The sequence below is a fragment of the Capra hircus genome, chromosome 10 (genome assembly GCF_001704415.2).
Source record: "Capra hircus breed San Clemente chromosome 10, ASM170441v1, whole genome shotgun sequence".
Lineage (NCBI taxonomy): Eukaryota > Metazoa > Chordata > Mammalia > Artiodactyla > Bovidae > Capra > Capra hircus.
Genome location: NC_030817.1, coordinates 22,366,692 through 22,382,854, shown reverse-complemented (window position 1 = coordinate 22,382,854; position 16,163 = coordinate 22,366,692). Strand labels below are relative to the sequence as shown.

At 52.1% G+C, this 16,163-nt stretch overlaps 1 protein-coding gene across 3 annotated transcripts in view; it reads right to left on the bottom strand.

The window, feature by feature from the left end:
* The window catches only part of ACTN1 (actinin alpha 1), a 96,075-nt gene extending 89,072 nt beyond the window's left edge, over positions 1-7,003 (bottom strand). The window contains exon 1 of one of the 3 annotated variants that reach the window (XM_018054045.1): positions 6,556-7,003. In XM_018054045.1, the coding sequence (XP_017909534.1) occupies positions 6,556-6,660 (105 nt within the window). In that variant the 5' untranslated portion in view covers positions 6,661-7,003. The remainder of the gene's footprint in view (positions 1-6,555) is intronic. The other 2 variants (XM_018054044.1, XM_018054046.1) reach the window with 2 other exon arrangements.

Sequence of the window (16,163 nt, the reverse complement as noted above, 5' to 3'; positions counted from 1 at the left end):
ACTGTGACCAGGACTATGGAACCCAGGTTACAGGGTCCCTCTGCCTGCCTCCTCTTAGCTGTGAGCCTCTGGGGAGCTGCTGACTGGACTGTCCAAACCATATCCAGCTCCTGGTGGGCTCTGGGACCCTTTCAGTATCCCAGGTGAGTAAGTAACTCAGCCCAGCTCCCCAGACCTCTCCTGCAGCGACATGGGCCCTTTGACCACACTCAGATAAAAGCAGGGTCCCAGAAACATGCCCTGACACTTCAACCCTGAGCCGCACACCCGGTCCCAGGAAAAGTGGGGGTGGGTCACACATGGGGGGAGCTCAGGTGCTGGACAGTCCCGAGAACACCTGCACGACAACACGTGAGCCAACCTATGAGCTGTACAAACAGCCTGGCCTCTTAGCAAGGTGAGAGGTCAGCTCTGGGAGGGGCAAAGGGAATGGGGAAGGAGGACAAGGAGGGAAAACAATGGCAAGTGGACTCACTGGCGCCCCTGCTCCTCCCAGTCTTTCCCCTCCAGTAGGGGAAGCCCTACCCCCTGGACACACAAACACACACACCCCACCACCACCACCCCTGATCATTTGCCAGGGAAAGGAAAGGCTCCCCAGCAGAACCCCCCCGTCACCTCTCCTGCCCCGCAGTGGTCAGCACCATGCCCCTGGCTGTGACTGGTATGGCCTGGTGGGGTTTTCTGTCTTTTTGCATCTGACCTGTCACTGTCACAGCCCCACCTGGATGGAGCATCTGCTACCTAACAGGGGGTCCAATCAGCGCTCTGACGGCCTCCACAAGGAGACGTCGCCGCTGTTCTCACACTATGCAGGGACTAGAAGGTGAGAAGCAGGCACACAGGAGCAGGTCTGTGGCCGGGCCACGTCTCAGGCGGCCCTACCCTGGCAGGGCAGGAGGCGCCAGGTCTCACGTGACAAGTCCTCGAGCCAAGTTTATGGTTTGTGGCCACTGGCCAGGCGCCCAGCCCCAGGCCTTCCTCGAGAAGCTGGAAAGAGGAGCCCCAAATCCCAACCACTAATCCCAGGTGACAGGACGCCCATTTGGTGTGACCTCCTCGCACAGAACCGTCCACTGTCCCCAGGGACGGTCCCAGGGGTGAGGGCCTCTCCCAGGCCCCATCCCACTGAGCAAGGAGGCCTTGGCAGCCCTCCGCAAGAAGTCAGACTTCAGGAAGTGAGATTCCTCCTTTTGAAGAGGCTGAATCCTACAAGCCCATCTCAGCAGCCCCTCAAGGTCTCATCATTGCTCAGAACTGGAAAGTTTGGCCCGCCCTGTGCCCCAGGCCCTCTCATATCTATCTCTCCAGGGCAGCCCTGAGGCTCCCAGCCCGTCCATCTCTCCCATCTCTCTTCCAGGTTCTGTCCACCACTTCACCAACTAGCAGAGCACCTGCACTCAAGAGCACCCAGGTGGGCCGAGTTTCAGAGAGGAAGCAGCTGCAATCAGAAGCCAAGCGGGGCTGGGCAAGCTGCTGGGAGTGTGAGCAGGGCCTGCAGAATGTGCTCAGTTAATCATCAAAGGGGCCTGAAGACACTCTGAGGTCATTTTACCTGTATTACCAGCAGCTGACAATGTTTTTAAGCAGTTTGGCATTCATCTCTTCATCCTGGATTCCCAGGAAGTAGGGAAAGGGTAGGCAAGGGATTCTACACCATTCTATAGGTCAAGGGATTGAGCAAACGGAAAGGTTGGGTGACATTCAATGAGCCAGCGCTGAATTTGGGGTCAAAGGTCAAGGGCAACACAACTCCCACACACTCCTGGCCTTCTCCGGAAGCAGATTTATATACATCTTATCTCAAAGCATCACCGTAAAAAGGCAATAGCAGCTCTGGTTCCTCAAAACATTTACTGAGCACTCACTATACCCCATGTGCTATGCTAAATTCCCTACATACCTTACTTGGTTTGTAAGCTTCTACTCAGCTATTTCAGGCAGGAACAATGATTATCCCCATTTCCCTCTTGCTATCATCAGGCACAGGAGCAGGTAAGTGACTCACGCTGGATCACACTGCTAGCCAGTGTGGTGGTGAAGACTTGAACCAGGGTGCCCAGAGCATGTCCACCTGCAAAGGCCAGAGCCAGAATCCGGCCCCAGAAAGGGATGGTTTATCTGGAATGTAAAGCATTTCATCCCAATCCCTACTGCCCTGGCCTGGAGTTAGGAGCCATACCTGACGTTTATCCAATTATTTCATCATCATTTCTGGACCTCATGCAATAGCTCTGACTCTGTGCTAGGCACTAGGGATTCTGCAAAGCACAGGGCAGGCTGGGTCCTGCCCCCACGGACACTGACGAGGAATGAATCAGGAAGGAGTGAACACTAGGGGTATGAGGATGGAGATGAGGGCCAATTCTCTCCTCTCTCAGGCTTTAGCCCTACCAGGCATCACTCACTCCTAACCTCCTGGCTTCAGGGTAGGCAGACGTCCTGATCCTCCCCAGATAAACCCACCTACGGCAGACTCTCCCCTTTGCAATCCTCCACCTTGGTGGGTAACCTTGGTAGCTCCTCTAATAATGGTCTCGCAGTCCAGGACATGGATGCGTGCATGCTCACTCCGACTCTTTGTGACCCCATGGACTACAGCCCGCGAGGCTCCTCCGTCCATGGGGATTTTCCAGGCAAGAATACTGGAGTGGGTTGCCATGCCCTCCTCCAGAGGAACTCCCATGTCTCCGGCGGCTCCTGCATTGCAGACAGACACTTTACTGCTGAGCCACCAGGAAGCCCCTTGAAGTCCAGAAGCAGATGTAAATAAAGCAGCCTCTCTTCCTGCCACATAGCTTGACAACCTAGCTTGACAACCTGGCTTGCCGTAGATACGGAATCAGGATCTGGGCCTATTTACAACTACCTTCTTTCACCTGCCAGGGCCGCCTCTCTGTTTGAACATCCATCAGCTCAACAAATATTAATTAAGGTCCTACATGTGGAAAACAGAATGAAAACCCAGGCTGGCACCTGTGGGAATACACAGTACACCAGAGCCTCCAGGATTTAAGAGGGAAGAGAGAGAATAAAATTGAACAGCAGAAGAGGCCCTTTTACATATCCTCTGCTGTCGACCTAGTGGTAAAGGGGGTTGGGGGGGGTAGGTATTAGCTTCTTTTTATAAAAAAACAATTGGAGGCTGAAAAAAGATAAGTAACTTGCCCAGGGCTGCAAGCATGCAAGTGTAGAGCCAGGATTTTACTCAAAATCTAGCCAACCTGACTCCAGGCACACATGAGCACACATACAAGGATGTGGGTGAGAGTCATGTGAGGGAATAAACTGAGGAGTCTGGTCATTCCCAAAAGATGGGCGTTCAGAGCTGGGGCCCCTAGAAAAGATGGGTTCAGTTCTCAGCCTTCAACATCAGAAAGACTGTGAAATCCAGTAAACTCCCCCAAGCCACAACATTTTGTGTCTTGAGGCAAGGAGCCCAGCATGATGAACTCTGCACTGAAGCACTCTTTGAAGGGACAAGCTGTGGCCAACCCAAGGCAGGTTCTTGAGTCATGCCTGCTACCTGCACAGACTTCTACCAGCATCTGTATCAGCCTTGGCGTCACCCAAGAAGTTATTTAATCTGAAGCTTGTAAGGCGCCCTGAGGAGTGGGCAGGGCAGACCAGAGGAGGAAACAGAATGGAAGGGCCACGGGGACAGAGACCTGGCCTGTCTAGTTCATGCTCCACCCTCTGCACCAGGATCCCAGCCTGGCCCAGAGTAGGGGCTCCAAAAGTACTTGCGGAACAAACTACTAAAAGCTCAGAGAAGCAAAATGACTGGCCCAAAGTCTCACCCACAGCCTCCTGCCCAGTGGCCTTTGTATCTCACAGCACTGTGACCTCCTTCTGCCCCTCCTCACCCCACCCTCACTCTCCCGCCTCCATCTGGAACAGTCGCCCTCTGTCCCACTCGTTGGCTCTGGTCCCACTCAACCCTCACCTCCCAGGGTCAGAGGGAGACTGTCAAAAGCACCAAGTTACTTTAAGTCTGATCCTCCTTTTATAATGCCAATTTAGATCCCCATCAGCCTGCTGAGAACTAGGGGAAATGTGCAGAAACTGAGGTTACAGAGACTTAATGGCCCAGGGGAAAAAAAAAAAGCTGTAGACCAGATTCAATCAAGGCCCAGAGCTTGTGGGCCTTCTCCATCAATCCCACCAAAGCAGGTGTTGGCTCCCCTTGGTCCAAGATCTTTGCAGGCTCTGGGTGACAGACCCAGCTTTCCCGCCTCCTTCACCAACTAACGAACGAGTGAGGGGAAGCTGCCTGCTGGAGCACGGCTGCAACCCAGCCCCGCCATGCAGCTGTCTGGACGCTAGGCTGGTTACTTCCACCTCTGCCCCTCATTTCTTCATCCTCCTGTTGCCCGGCTCCCAGAGCTGCTGGGAGTAACAAGTGAAACAATACACACGATTAGAACAGTGCCCAGCATACATCAGCCAATGCCAGCTCTTGGAACTGTGGGGCTTGTCCCAACCTTCCCAGGTGACCCTGTTCCCACCTGGCTGCCCAAAACCCTGGTGCACACCCACTGCCACCCAGGTCAGAGTTCTGAGTGAGTGAGTGTATGTGTATGTGTGTGTGCGTGTAGGGAGAGAAAGAGAGACACTAATTTTTCTCCCCTATACTCACTCATTCATTTGATAATAATGAATAGCATGGGCAGGTCCAATGCTTAGTCCCACAGTCCTTAAAAGGACCTAATTCCTAGTTCTTGGGCAGTCCTGTCACTCCACCCCACCAGACACACAGTAGGTGCTAGGCAAACAGAAATTTCTACTCTTCTACCCACCCCCCCACAGAAGACCCCCAAACATCCATCACACACTAATCCCACTTCTCCTGTCCAATTAAAAATCTATTCTCAACGAAGGTGCACCTTGAAACTCCCCAAACTTTACCCCTATTAGAATCTCCAGTTTATTCCATTCTCAACTCCCCAACAGTCCAACTGACCCAGCAGATAAACCAGGTGAGGGAGGGACTCACCTCTCCCCCAGCCCTCCCCCAGGGGCCCGACAGGTAGAAGGGGAGGGGTGTTTAAGTAATGGCCGCAAGGCAAAGAAGTCGGCTAGAAGCAGGGCAACCTTCTGGTGCGGCTGCAGAGGGCTGGGCCCAGCAGAAGCCAAGACCCTGGGGCTCAGGTCGCCCTGCTTTGGGAAGCCCTTTGTGCGCTGTTTTAAATTACCTCTGCTTGTCTGATGAAGTGAGTAAAAGGGCGCCAGTTTCAGGGCTTAGGATTCCTGAGTGAGCTAATACAGGATGCCTTTGGCTGAAAAAAAACTTCAGTCGGCTCCCTAAACTCCCCCCCCTTTTAAGTTTAAAAAAGGGAATGAATGTTACCATTTTTGGACATAAGCGTTCTCCCTCAAGCCCAGCCCTAACCGCACTATCCAGGGGGACGCGCCATCCTGTGTGTCCCCCCCACCACCTCATTCCCAGATCAGCGGAGGGGTGGAGGTGGGGGTGGGGGTTAAGAAGGGACCGGATGGGAGCGGGCAGCGGGGGAGGGGGAAAAAGGGTGTTCAGGGTACGTGGCTGCCTGGGGCAAGAGCTCACCGCGCAGGCAGGAAGCAAAGGCACGGTTGGGGCTCCCTCCCCCCAACAAGAGTGGTTTCTGACCTCTTCCTGCCACCGGCCACTGTGCCCGGGTCCCCTCGCCAGCTTTGAGCCCAGCGCCCGTGGGAGAGCGCGCACCCGGCACGCGGCCTGGGACGCGCCTCGGTGGCTAAGCATGGAACCCCAAGGACTGACCCCAAATATCCCCAGAGACAATGCCTTGCCCTACCGAGCCCCTCAACTCAGATCAAGTTGCCCAAATTTGCCATCTGCCAGGAATGAGCGGGGATCGGAGAGGCAGGACGCAGACGCAAGCTCATCTCGGTTCGCAGTTACCAAGCACGGAGTTAAGCAATAAAACGGTTTGCCGCCCTGACCCCGCCTCCACAGGGCCCGTTGGGGAGCCCGCTTTGACCCCGGCTTCTCTCGGCCCTAACCCCACTCCGGCAGGTCCACCTCCACACAGACCCGGAGGGTGGGGTGCCAATCCCACCATGCCCGCTGCCCCTTCGGCCGGCGGATTGAGGCTGGGAGGACCCCAGGCAGCTTGTCCCCTTCAGGTACCAAGGCGACCCAGGAAGCGCGCTGCCACCGCACGCCATATGGAAAGGCGGTCAAGGGGCGGGGAAGGAAAGGGAAAATCGATCCGGAGCTAACTGCCACCGAGCCCGGGGCTCAGCCCCAGCCTCCGGAGCACCGCCCCCGCGCCTTGCCCTCACGGGGCCGCAGCGACTGCAGCCGGGCGGCCTGGGTAGCCCGCCCCAAGGCGACCTGCCCGCGGGCGGCCCCACCTCCCAGCGCTCAGCCTCGGCGTTCGCGGGCTCTGGGGCCGGGGCGCTCCCCCTTCCGCCCCGCGCCTGTAACCCAACACCCCACCTCGCTGCGGCCGCGCATCCCCCGCCCCCGCTCGTGCGCGCCCAGAACCCCAGAGCCCCGCGAGCCGAGCTGCCCCGGGCGAGGGGGTGCGACGGGCCGGGGAGCTCGCTAACCTTTCTCTGCTGCTTCTCCCACGCTGGGTCCAGGAGCAGGTCTCGATCCCAGTCCTCTTCGGGCTGCATGTAGTCATTGGTTTGCTGGGAATCATAATGGTCCATGATGGATGGTGCGCGCGTGCTAGGGGCTGATTTCTTCCTCCACCTTCTCTTCGGGCGGCGGCGGCTGCGGCTTTCTGCCCCGGTGTGGGCAGGGAGTCGGGACGATCTGGGCTGGGGCTAGGGCTGGGCTGGGCTGGGCTGGCGGGGCCGGGCTAGCTCCCCTGCGCCCGGTTCCGCCGCGGCGCTGCGGGCGAAGGTGGCTGCTGGAGGCGGCGGCGGCAGCGGCTGGAGCTCGCGGACTGCCTACCTCGCGCCGGCGCTCAGACCTAATCTCCACGCACACTGAGCGAGGCGGACACACTAGCGCTGCGGGCTGAGGCGGGCGGGGGCGAGGGGCAGGGGCTCTGCCCCTCCGGAGGCTCTCCATTGGCCAGGCCGAGTTGCCCAAACTTCCCCCCTTCGCCTCTCATTGGGAATTCCTGGCATCCGTCAGCCGGGCCGCGCGCATATAGGTGGACTGGGCGGGCCCCTCCCGGCGCGCACGCCCCCGCCTACTCCCCGGGTTCCCACTCCCCCGCGCGGCTCATGTGACACCAGCTTAAGCTGAACGGGACCGAAGCCGGGGGACGCCTCCCCGAGCTCGGGGACCGAGCGGCCGCCGCTCGGGAGCCCCAGGAGGAACCGCCGGGGCATTGGACACGCTCCCAGCCCGCAGGAAGGCCGGGTACTCCGTCGCTGCGGCGTCCTGCGCTCCCACGCGCTCCAAAGCCCACAACTGCCAGGGGCTGGGGGACCGATGCGAGGAAACCCGAAAAGCATTTCATTTTCTGTTTCCCAGGGTCCGGAGACGTCGGCACCCGGGGAAGGGGGGCGGGGAGTGCCGGGATGGAAAGGAATTTCCTGGGAATTTCCTGATTCCGCCCCGGCCCCGCCCCGCCCGGCGCGACCCTGCGGACCCCTGCCCTGCCGGAGCCAGGTTTCTGGCCAGCCATCGGGGCTCCGTAGCCGCACAGCTTTCCCGCCTCGCCGCGGGTTCCTTTGCCGCCCTCCCTTGGGCTCAGGGTCTAAGTTGCCCAGCTTCCCGGGTTGCGCTGCGGGTTCCCCGCGGGCTGGCAGGGCCGAGCTATCCTTATACACACCTGGGCAGCACCCTGATAGCTCTGAGCGATCTACCCACTCCACGCCCCCTCAACACACACCCCTGACCAGACGGAGAAACTGAATTTCCCAAAGATGAGCTTAAAAGGGGGACTTATCGGGTTCTCAGAGCTCCACAAGCCAACCCTGTAACCTTATGCCTGACAAACAAAGCCTTATTGTTATTCGAGGAAGGAGGGCAAGACCGAAGAAACACCTTTAAGCTCGTGGAGCCTGCCTGCTCTACGCCTGTCCTAGTAAGAGGCGGATCTCCCCAGTGGGCTCACACCCTGGTGGACTCCTCTGAGACCTCCGCGACTCAAGAACAGGAGCCAGAGGCCTCCAGTAGCGTCTGCACAGAGTAGTGCTTAATCCATGTATGCCCCTGAAGGATGGATGGGTTTACTGTGAAAACAACTGTCAGTTCAGAGGTGACTGAAGGAGTTAGAAAGGGCCATGAATTAGGTTACCTGAAAGGCCAACAGATGGGAAAGTTGAAAAAAGTGCCTGTGACTCCCAGGAGAGCCAGCCGCTGCTGTCGTAAGCAGATATGGGTGATGGGTCATTCCCTGCTCCATTAGTCAATCTCGCACATTTATACAAGAGTCACCGGTCAGCACTGTGCCCTCTGCAAGTCCCTGGCTGAGGAAGCACTGCTTCTGAGCCACGGAGACAGCAGATTTATAGACTATTTTATATCCACTTCTAAACTATGGTTCTAAACCTGATATCGAGGGTAATGATGGTGCTGCAGCCATTCATTCTCTCAATAAATATTTGTGGCGCCGCATCCCTGTGTCAGGGGATGTGCTAGATGTTATGTATCTAGAGGTGAAAAAAGACAGTCCTTGCCCCTGGCAGTCCAGCAGAGAAGCACAGAAACAAAAACATACTTCAAGGAGACAGATACTTCCCCAGCCAGGGCACTGTGGGGGGCGGGGGGCGCGGTGTAGAGAGGATGAACTTTGAGCCCAGAATAGGAAAGGAAGCTCCAGGTATCACTTTTTGGAGGAAGGGGAATTCAAGTGAGCCTTAAAGAACAAGAGTCAGCCAGACAAAGAGGAGAGTGGGAGATTATTCCAGGCAGAAGGAACAGTGTGAGCTAATACACGGGGGCAGGAAGCTGCATGGTATAAAAGGGATGCTAGCATTTCAACATGGCTAGACTAGAAATTCAAGGCCAGGAGGGGCAAGAGACAGGGCTGGAGAGGTGGACAGGCGCCAGACAGTGAAAGCCTTCTCTACCACATGATGTGTGGGTCTGAGGGGAAGAAGGCTGGCTGGAAGCTGTGACAACCAGTTGCAAAGGAGTTGGAATAATCCAGGTAGTGCCTGGACGGGAAGTGCTGTGAGAATGTCCAGAGTCAGCTGTCCAGTAAGCAGGTGATGGCACAGCCCTGACTTGAGGGGAAACAGAATCTGAGAGTCATCTGACTACGGATAGCATGGACACCATGAGGGACTCCAGGGAGAATGCCTCAGTGGAGCTAAGAGTGCCCAGCTGAACCCAGAGGAGCAGAACTTAGAAAGGAACTGTGAAGAACAAGGACCCCTGGGGGAGACAGACAGGAAATGGTCCCCAGAAGCGCAGGGAGCCTGGACAACATGGCGTCATGAAAATCCAGAATGAAGCATCAAAGTGAGGGGCATCAGCAGCATCAGATATGGCAGAAAGGCCTGGAAAGTAAGGAGTAAGCCCTGAAAAATGTCTCTGAAATCAGGCAGTATGCATACTTTGGTTTCTGGATTTTTCACTAAGTTGACTGTCTGTGAGGTTTATGTTGTAGTTTGTATCAGCAGTTGATTTTTGTTTGTTTGTTTGTTTTCTTCCTGTGTAGTATTCCATTGTATAAGTATATGCTAAGTAATTCACCTGCGCTCCTGTCATTTGTATTGTTTACAGTTTGAAACTATGAATAAAACTGCTATAAACAGTTGTATATTTTTATGTGTGCTTTTGGTGAACATATTTCTCTTGGAAAAAATAATTTCTCTTGGAGATATCACATATATATCACATCCAAGAGAAATTATATATATATATATATATACCTAGGAAGAGAATTATGTCATCCTATTGTAGAGGTATATGTTTCATTTTAGTGGATATTCTGAATTTTTCAAACCGACTAAGAATTTACTCTCCAAGCAGCAGAATGTGAGAATTTCAGTTGCTCCATGTTCTCCCACCACTCAGTGTTATTTTTTTTAATTTTAGTCATGAAAAAAAAAAAATTTAGTCATGAAGATTGGTGAGTAAAAAAAAAAAAAAAAAGATTGGTGAGTAGTGGTCTGTTTTTAAGGGTTAATCTGTCACATAGCTATTGACCATTTGAATCAATAACTCTCATTCCCACTGCCATTGATAATAGCAATTTATTTTTTTAGCTGCTTGCGATAACAGATGATGACATGCATATTTTATTAATTTCCCCAAATTTAATTAATTAGTTCATTCAACAAATATTTATCAAGCAATTGCTCTATGAAGATATAAAAGCAAAGAAGAAAGATGCGCTCCTCATTTAGAGGAGGTAGAAGATGTTTAGCAAATATTCCAGAAATGCTTGTTTGGGGAGGCTGTTTGGCCCCTTGTGGGAGCTGTTTTGTTTTGCATTGGAGCAGGTCCATTATGTCTTTTCAATAAAAATGTGTAAGAAAAGCAGCTCCTTTAAAAAGAAATAAGGACTTCCCATTGGTCCAGCTGATAAGACTCCATGTTCCCAATGCAGGGAACCCAGATTTGATCCCTGGCCAAGGAAATAGATTCCACAAGCTGCAATTAAGAATTCACATGCCACAACTGGGAAAAAAAAAAAATTCACATGCTGCAACAAAGATCAAAGATGACCTGGCACAGCCAAATAAATAAATATTTTTTAATAACGAGAAAGAAATAATCCCCGGGGTCACATCGGCAACCCAAGTAGAGTAAGCGAAGATCATGAAGGAAGATGGGAGGGTTCATCTGGAACCGCACTGAGTCCTTTCTCCCCAGAGGCTCAGCCTTTCCAGCCCCTTTTCTGTCCTTTTGGATTTCTCTGGATGCGGTGACAAAGGAACTGTGACTGTGGGCAGAGGTCTTGCCATTCTGTAGGCCAGTGGCTGTAAAACGAGACTGCATGAGTCTCAAGGCAGTGGCCGGGAAAACACTCAGGTCCTTTCCACCAGTTGGGGCTTTCTCTCCCCAGCTCCTCGAGGAATGGAACTCCTGGCTCAGCAGCAGCTCTGAGAGGATAGTTTAGTCCATTATCAGCACTGCAGGCAGCCCTACTCCAGCCAGTGATGAGTCACCCGGAAAGCCACAGGTGCTTTGTAGCTGAAAGAACCTAGCTCTGGTGTCGATGACCAGCTTCCCTTGGAAAGAGGGAGGAATGGTATGTCTGTGAGTTCTGGGAGTACTTACCAAGCCCCCGCTTTGTGTCAGGCAGAACGCTAAGAGACCCAGGAAGAGTCCTGGTGTTCCAAGCCTCTTGGTCTAGCTGGGACCAAACCACAGCCTTTCTCCCCTAAAACGCATCCATCCAACAGATGACACAGACTTCGGATAAAAGTGAACTGGATTGACATATGCCCGGAATGCAAAGAATGCAGAGTTCCAGCCGGGAGCCTGTCCTGCCACAGCCACTCCAGTGCTCCATAGGCCCATCTCCTGAGTCTGGAACTGACCACACAAGGCCCTGTGGGGAAACATGCAAGCAGGATCTGTAAGATTCTGGAAACCAAAAGCACCACGGATTTCGGAAGCCCAGAGATCTGGGGGTTTCCTTCACTGTGTCCTGATCCTCTGACTTTCAGACTAAGGTTCCTTATGGGCGTCTCATAAGGAATGATTGTATTTGCAGAAGGCTAGAGGAGAGGGGAAATCACTCACCAGCAATTGAGTGCATTAAGTCACTCTCCCCTGAGCTTCTGCAGCACATCATTTGTAACTGAAAAGAGCGTTTTTTTCTTTTTTGCTTTGCTTTGCTTTATTGTAGTCCTTTGCCCACATTTCATCTCCTACAGCCCTTATGTAGTCTTACCCTTCTACTTCCCGCTACCCACCCCCCACCACCCCTAGCCTACCACAGCACCTAGAACACAAAAGGTCCAACACAGTCTTTGTTGAATAAAAAATGACCTGAGTCAAATTTCATCTCTGGGCCTCCCTTTCCCCCTTCAACCTGTGGGAGGCTTTGCCATCATCCACATAAGCATTTTGTCAGTCCTGGACCTCCCCCAGAAACCAGCACTGGAGAAACTGACCAGGTCATCATCCTTCTCATCCCTGCGGGCAGCTCTCAGCCCTCAGGCCCAAGTCCTCAGCTACCCGCACCCAGTTCCTGGCCCTCCCACCACAGGCTCATCAGAGGAGGAAAGAAGATAATGGGCAAGGTCCCTCTTGCAGAATCTTTACTAAAAGACTGGCCTGGAGCAGGCAGAAATGTTTCTTTGGTTCTCATGCTCTGCCCAGCTCTCAGGTTTTAGATCTTGGGTGATGGAACATCTAGCTGGTTTGGTACCCTTGTTTTCATCTTTTTTTGCATATATCTCTCCCCCAAAGTCCAGGTGGTGGTTGTTTAGTTGCTAAGTCATGTCCAACTCTTTGGATACCATGGACTGTAGCCTGCCAGGCTCCTCTACTCTACCCATGGGATTCTCCAGGCAAGAATACCAGAGTGGGTTGCCATTTCCTTCTCCAGGGAATCTTCCCGACCCAGGAATCAAACCCGGGTCTCCTGCATTGCAGGCAGATTCTTTACCGACTGAGCTACATGGAAGCTACCCCAAAGTCCAGGGGTCAATCCAAATAGAAACATCAGAAATCTCCCCCTCAGAGAGTCACCCTGAGGTCAGCTCCAATCAGGGGACAGTCGTGCCTAGTGGGTTCCCCAACCTGAGCCCTCTGAGGAGGGTGGGGGTCTCTCCCCAGCTGCCTCTGCTGCTGCTGCTGCTGCTAAGTCGCTTCAGTCGTGTCCGACTCCGTGTGACCCCATAGACGACAGCCCACCAGGCTCCCCTGTCCCTGGGATTCTCCAGGCAAGAACACTGGAGTGGGTTGCCATTTCCTTCTCCCCAGCTGCCTCTAGTTCCCAGCAAATACCAGAGTGTAACACCCAAGTCACAACTAGGAAATTCCTGGTGACTAGTACCCACCCACCCCCACCCCCTTGGGAGGGACAGGCAGATCCCAGGCTAGGGGAGTGAGTTCCTCAGGAGTCTTATCAATCCCAGCTTACCCCACTGGTCTTCCACAGAAGCTCATCCTTAGAGGCCTGCTCAGGTCACTCTATGGAAATAATGGTATAGCTTTTGGGGAGCAGGTGTCCTTAACTGAGCACAGGATAACATCAGAGGAAGAGCCCCAGGGGTGGGGGTGGGGTGTCAAAAGACCTGAGCTCCTCAGTTTATTCGCCTGCAAACTGAGAGAGCTGGACTTTGCCAGATGGTCTGTAAGTTCTAAGAACTGTGCTAAGAACATCCTTAGGCTCCTCCTTTAGATCTTCAATGACAAGAGGGTTTGAGCCTTGGGAAACAGTGTTTCACAATCTGGAATACAAAGTAAGTCCCTTTATAAAGGATACAAATTCTCACAAAGTTACTTAATTTTTGTTTTAATGGTCCTTAAATGTGCACAATCTTCTTAAGGTTTACCATCAAGATAAAATCAAAACAAGGTTAAGATTCTATTTAACAGAAATGGCAAAACCGATAAGAGTTAAACGAACCATTTTCATTTAAATTTGACTGTTGCTATTTGCTGAAATTAAACTACGACTCCCAGCATGATGTAAGTTCTGACTGTGATAGAGCAGGTGTTCCTTTTGCTTTCAGGAGGCCTGTATCACCACAGTGCCAGATGATGACTCAGTTCTCCTACTAGTTTCTCTATTTGAACCACTGATCAGGGCATCATTTAACCTTCATTTGGTGGAACACACTGCAATGCAATAAGTTCCCCTCTGCTGTTTTCTCATTAGCACTCTGCAATTAACGTTTTTTTTTAAAAAATTCTTTTTAATCTTTTTGCCAATAGGAGCCATCTCTCGAGTTTCAATGTCCTTACCTCTAACAGAAGAATCACCTTCATCCCTTCTATTTCCCAGGGTGGCTGTGAACATCTATTTGCTGTGCTTAATCGCTCAGTCATGTGTAACTTTGTGACCCCATGGACTGTAGCCCACCAGGCTCTTCTGGGCATGGGATTTTCCAGGCAAGTATACTGGAGTAGGTTACCAGCCCTCCTCCAGGGGATCTTCCCAACCCAGGGATCGAACCCAGGTCTCCCACATTACAGACAAGTTCTTTACCATTGGAGCCACAGGGGAAGCCCAAGAACCCCTGCTCCAGGGGAACTTCTAGACTCAGTAATCGAACCTGGGTCTCCTGCACTCCTGCATTGCAGGCGGATTCTTTACCAGCTGAGCTACCAAGGAACCCCATTCATTCATTTATCCAGCCATTATGTACTGAGTACCCACTCTGGGCCAGATACTGTTCTAGACACAGAGGATATAGCAGGAACCAGAATGCACAATATCTCTGCCCTATAAAACTCACATTCCAAAGGGAGAGACTGAGAGTAAGATAAATGAGGAAAATAATATGATATTATTCAGGGGAAAAAGATTAAGCAGGGAAGGGGAATAGAGAGTATAGGGATCTGATATATGAGTTTCCCAACACTACCAGACAATTCTTCAATACCAGCTGGATGTCCTCCACATAATTTACCTCAATTCTGACACTATCTACCTGGAAACAGCATCGTATCCCACAGGTCAAGGCTCAATCCTACGTGACTTTGGATGCCAAACAAAAATCTGGGTTGCCACCTGTGTTTCTGACACACTGGCTATGAATTCTGAGGTTGTCACAACCCCCTCTGAGCTAGAGTGGCTCAGAGAAAACATTTCACTTACTAGATTACCAGTTTATTACGCCGCCACTGCTGCTGCTGTTTAGTCGCTAGGTCATGTCTGACTCTGCGACCCTATGGATATAATTCAGAAACAACTAGATGGAAGAGGTGCATAGGGCAAGGTATGCAGGAACGGGTACAGAGTTTTTAAAGTCCTCTTTGGGGCACGTCGTTCTCCCCAAACCTCCATGTGTCCGCCAACCCAGAAACTGTCCAGAAACACACCCTGACACCCTGTCCTTATTGGGATTTTGCGGAGGCTTCATTACATAGACATGATTGATTCGATCATTGGCCACTGGTGATTGATTCAACCTCCAACAGCTTCCACTTCCCTGGAGGTCACAGGAATGGAGCTGAAAGTTCCAACCCTGCAATAACACAGTTGGTTCCCCTGGCAACCGGCCCCCATCCTTAGGCGCTTTCCAAAAGTCATACAATTAACATAAACTCTAATGTGGTTGAAAGGGGTTTGTTATGAATATCAAGACATCTTTATTGCTCTTACCACTTAGGAAATTTTGAGGGGTTTAGGAGCTCTGTGCCAAAAACAAGACAAAGAGCAAATATATATTTCTTATTATAAATCACAACATCACGTCTCCCCACGTAGAGGGCAGTTATTCTTTTAAATGGGGTGTTTGGGGAAGGTTTCATTGAGTAGGGAATATTTAAGACCTAAATAACATGAAAAAGGAAAAGCGTTTGAGGAACAGCCAGGAGGCTGGCATGGAATAAGCGTGTGAGACACATAAGAAAAGTACAGGGCAAGTGTGGGCATAATAGATATATATTGATTCACTGCCCAGAAACCATTTCCTCTCCTGGCTACTGGGCCTTGACTTTCCTCTAGGGAGACACCTACTGCAGGCCCTGTGCTGCAGGTAGAGTTGACCACACCCCTAACCACCAGCTGAGCAACAAAGGGCCAATCAGAGCACAACGATTGGTTTGGGCTGGGCATGAGAGCCAATCAGAATGCACGACTGGCAATGAGCCTGTTTCTGGCACCGCTGGGAGAGAGGCACACAGTCTTTTCCCCTGGAGATCCTAGCAGTGAGGATAACAGCAGCCTGGAGCTTTCAGGACCTACATGGAACCTAAGCGAAAAAGCCAGTGCAGAGGATGGCGGCTCTAAGGAGTGAAGAAACACTGAGTCCTGGTGAGATCTTTTGATTCCCTGTATGAAGTTGTACTACTTCTGGACTTCTCAGTTGTGTTTACTAATTAATTAATTTCCTTTTTTTTTGCTTGAGTTGGCCTATCGGATTATTTATTGATGCATAATAAAGAACTGCGAAACTGGCTGAAAACAATAAGCATTATTAACTATCTCACAGTTTCTATAGGTCAAAGGTTGGGAGTGGTATAAGCTGGATGGTTCTGGCTCAGGGTCTCTCACTGGATTTCAGTCTGGATGTTAGCAAAGACTCTGAAGGCCTGACTGGGCATTCACCCATGTGGCTGTGGGCAGGAGGCCTTAGTTCTTTGTCATTGGGCTCTCCATAGGCTGATTGCATGT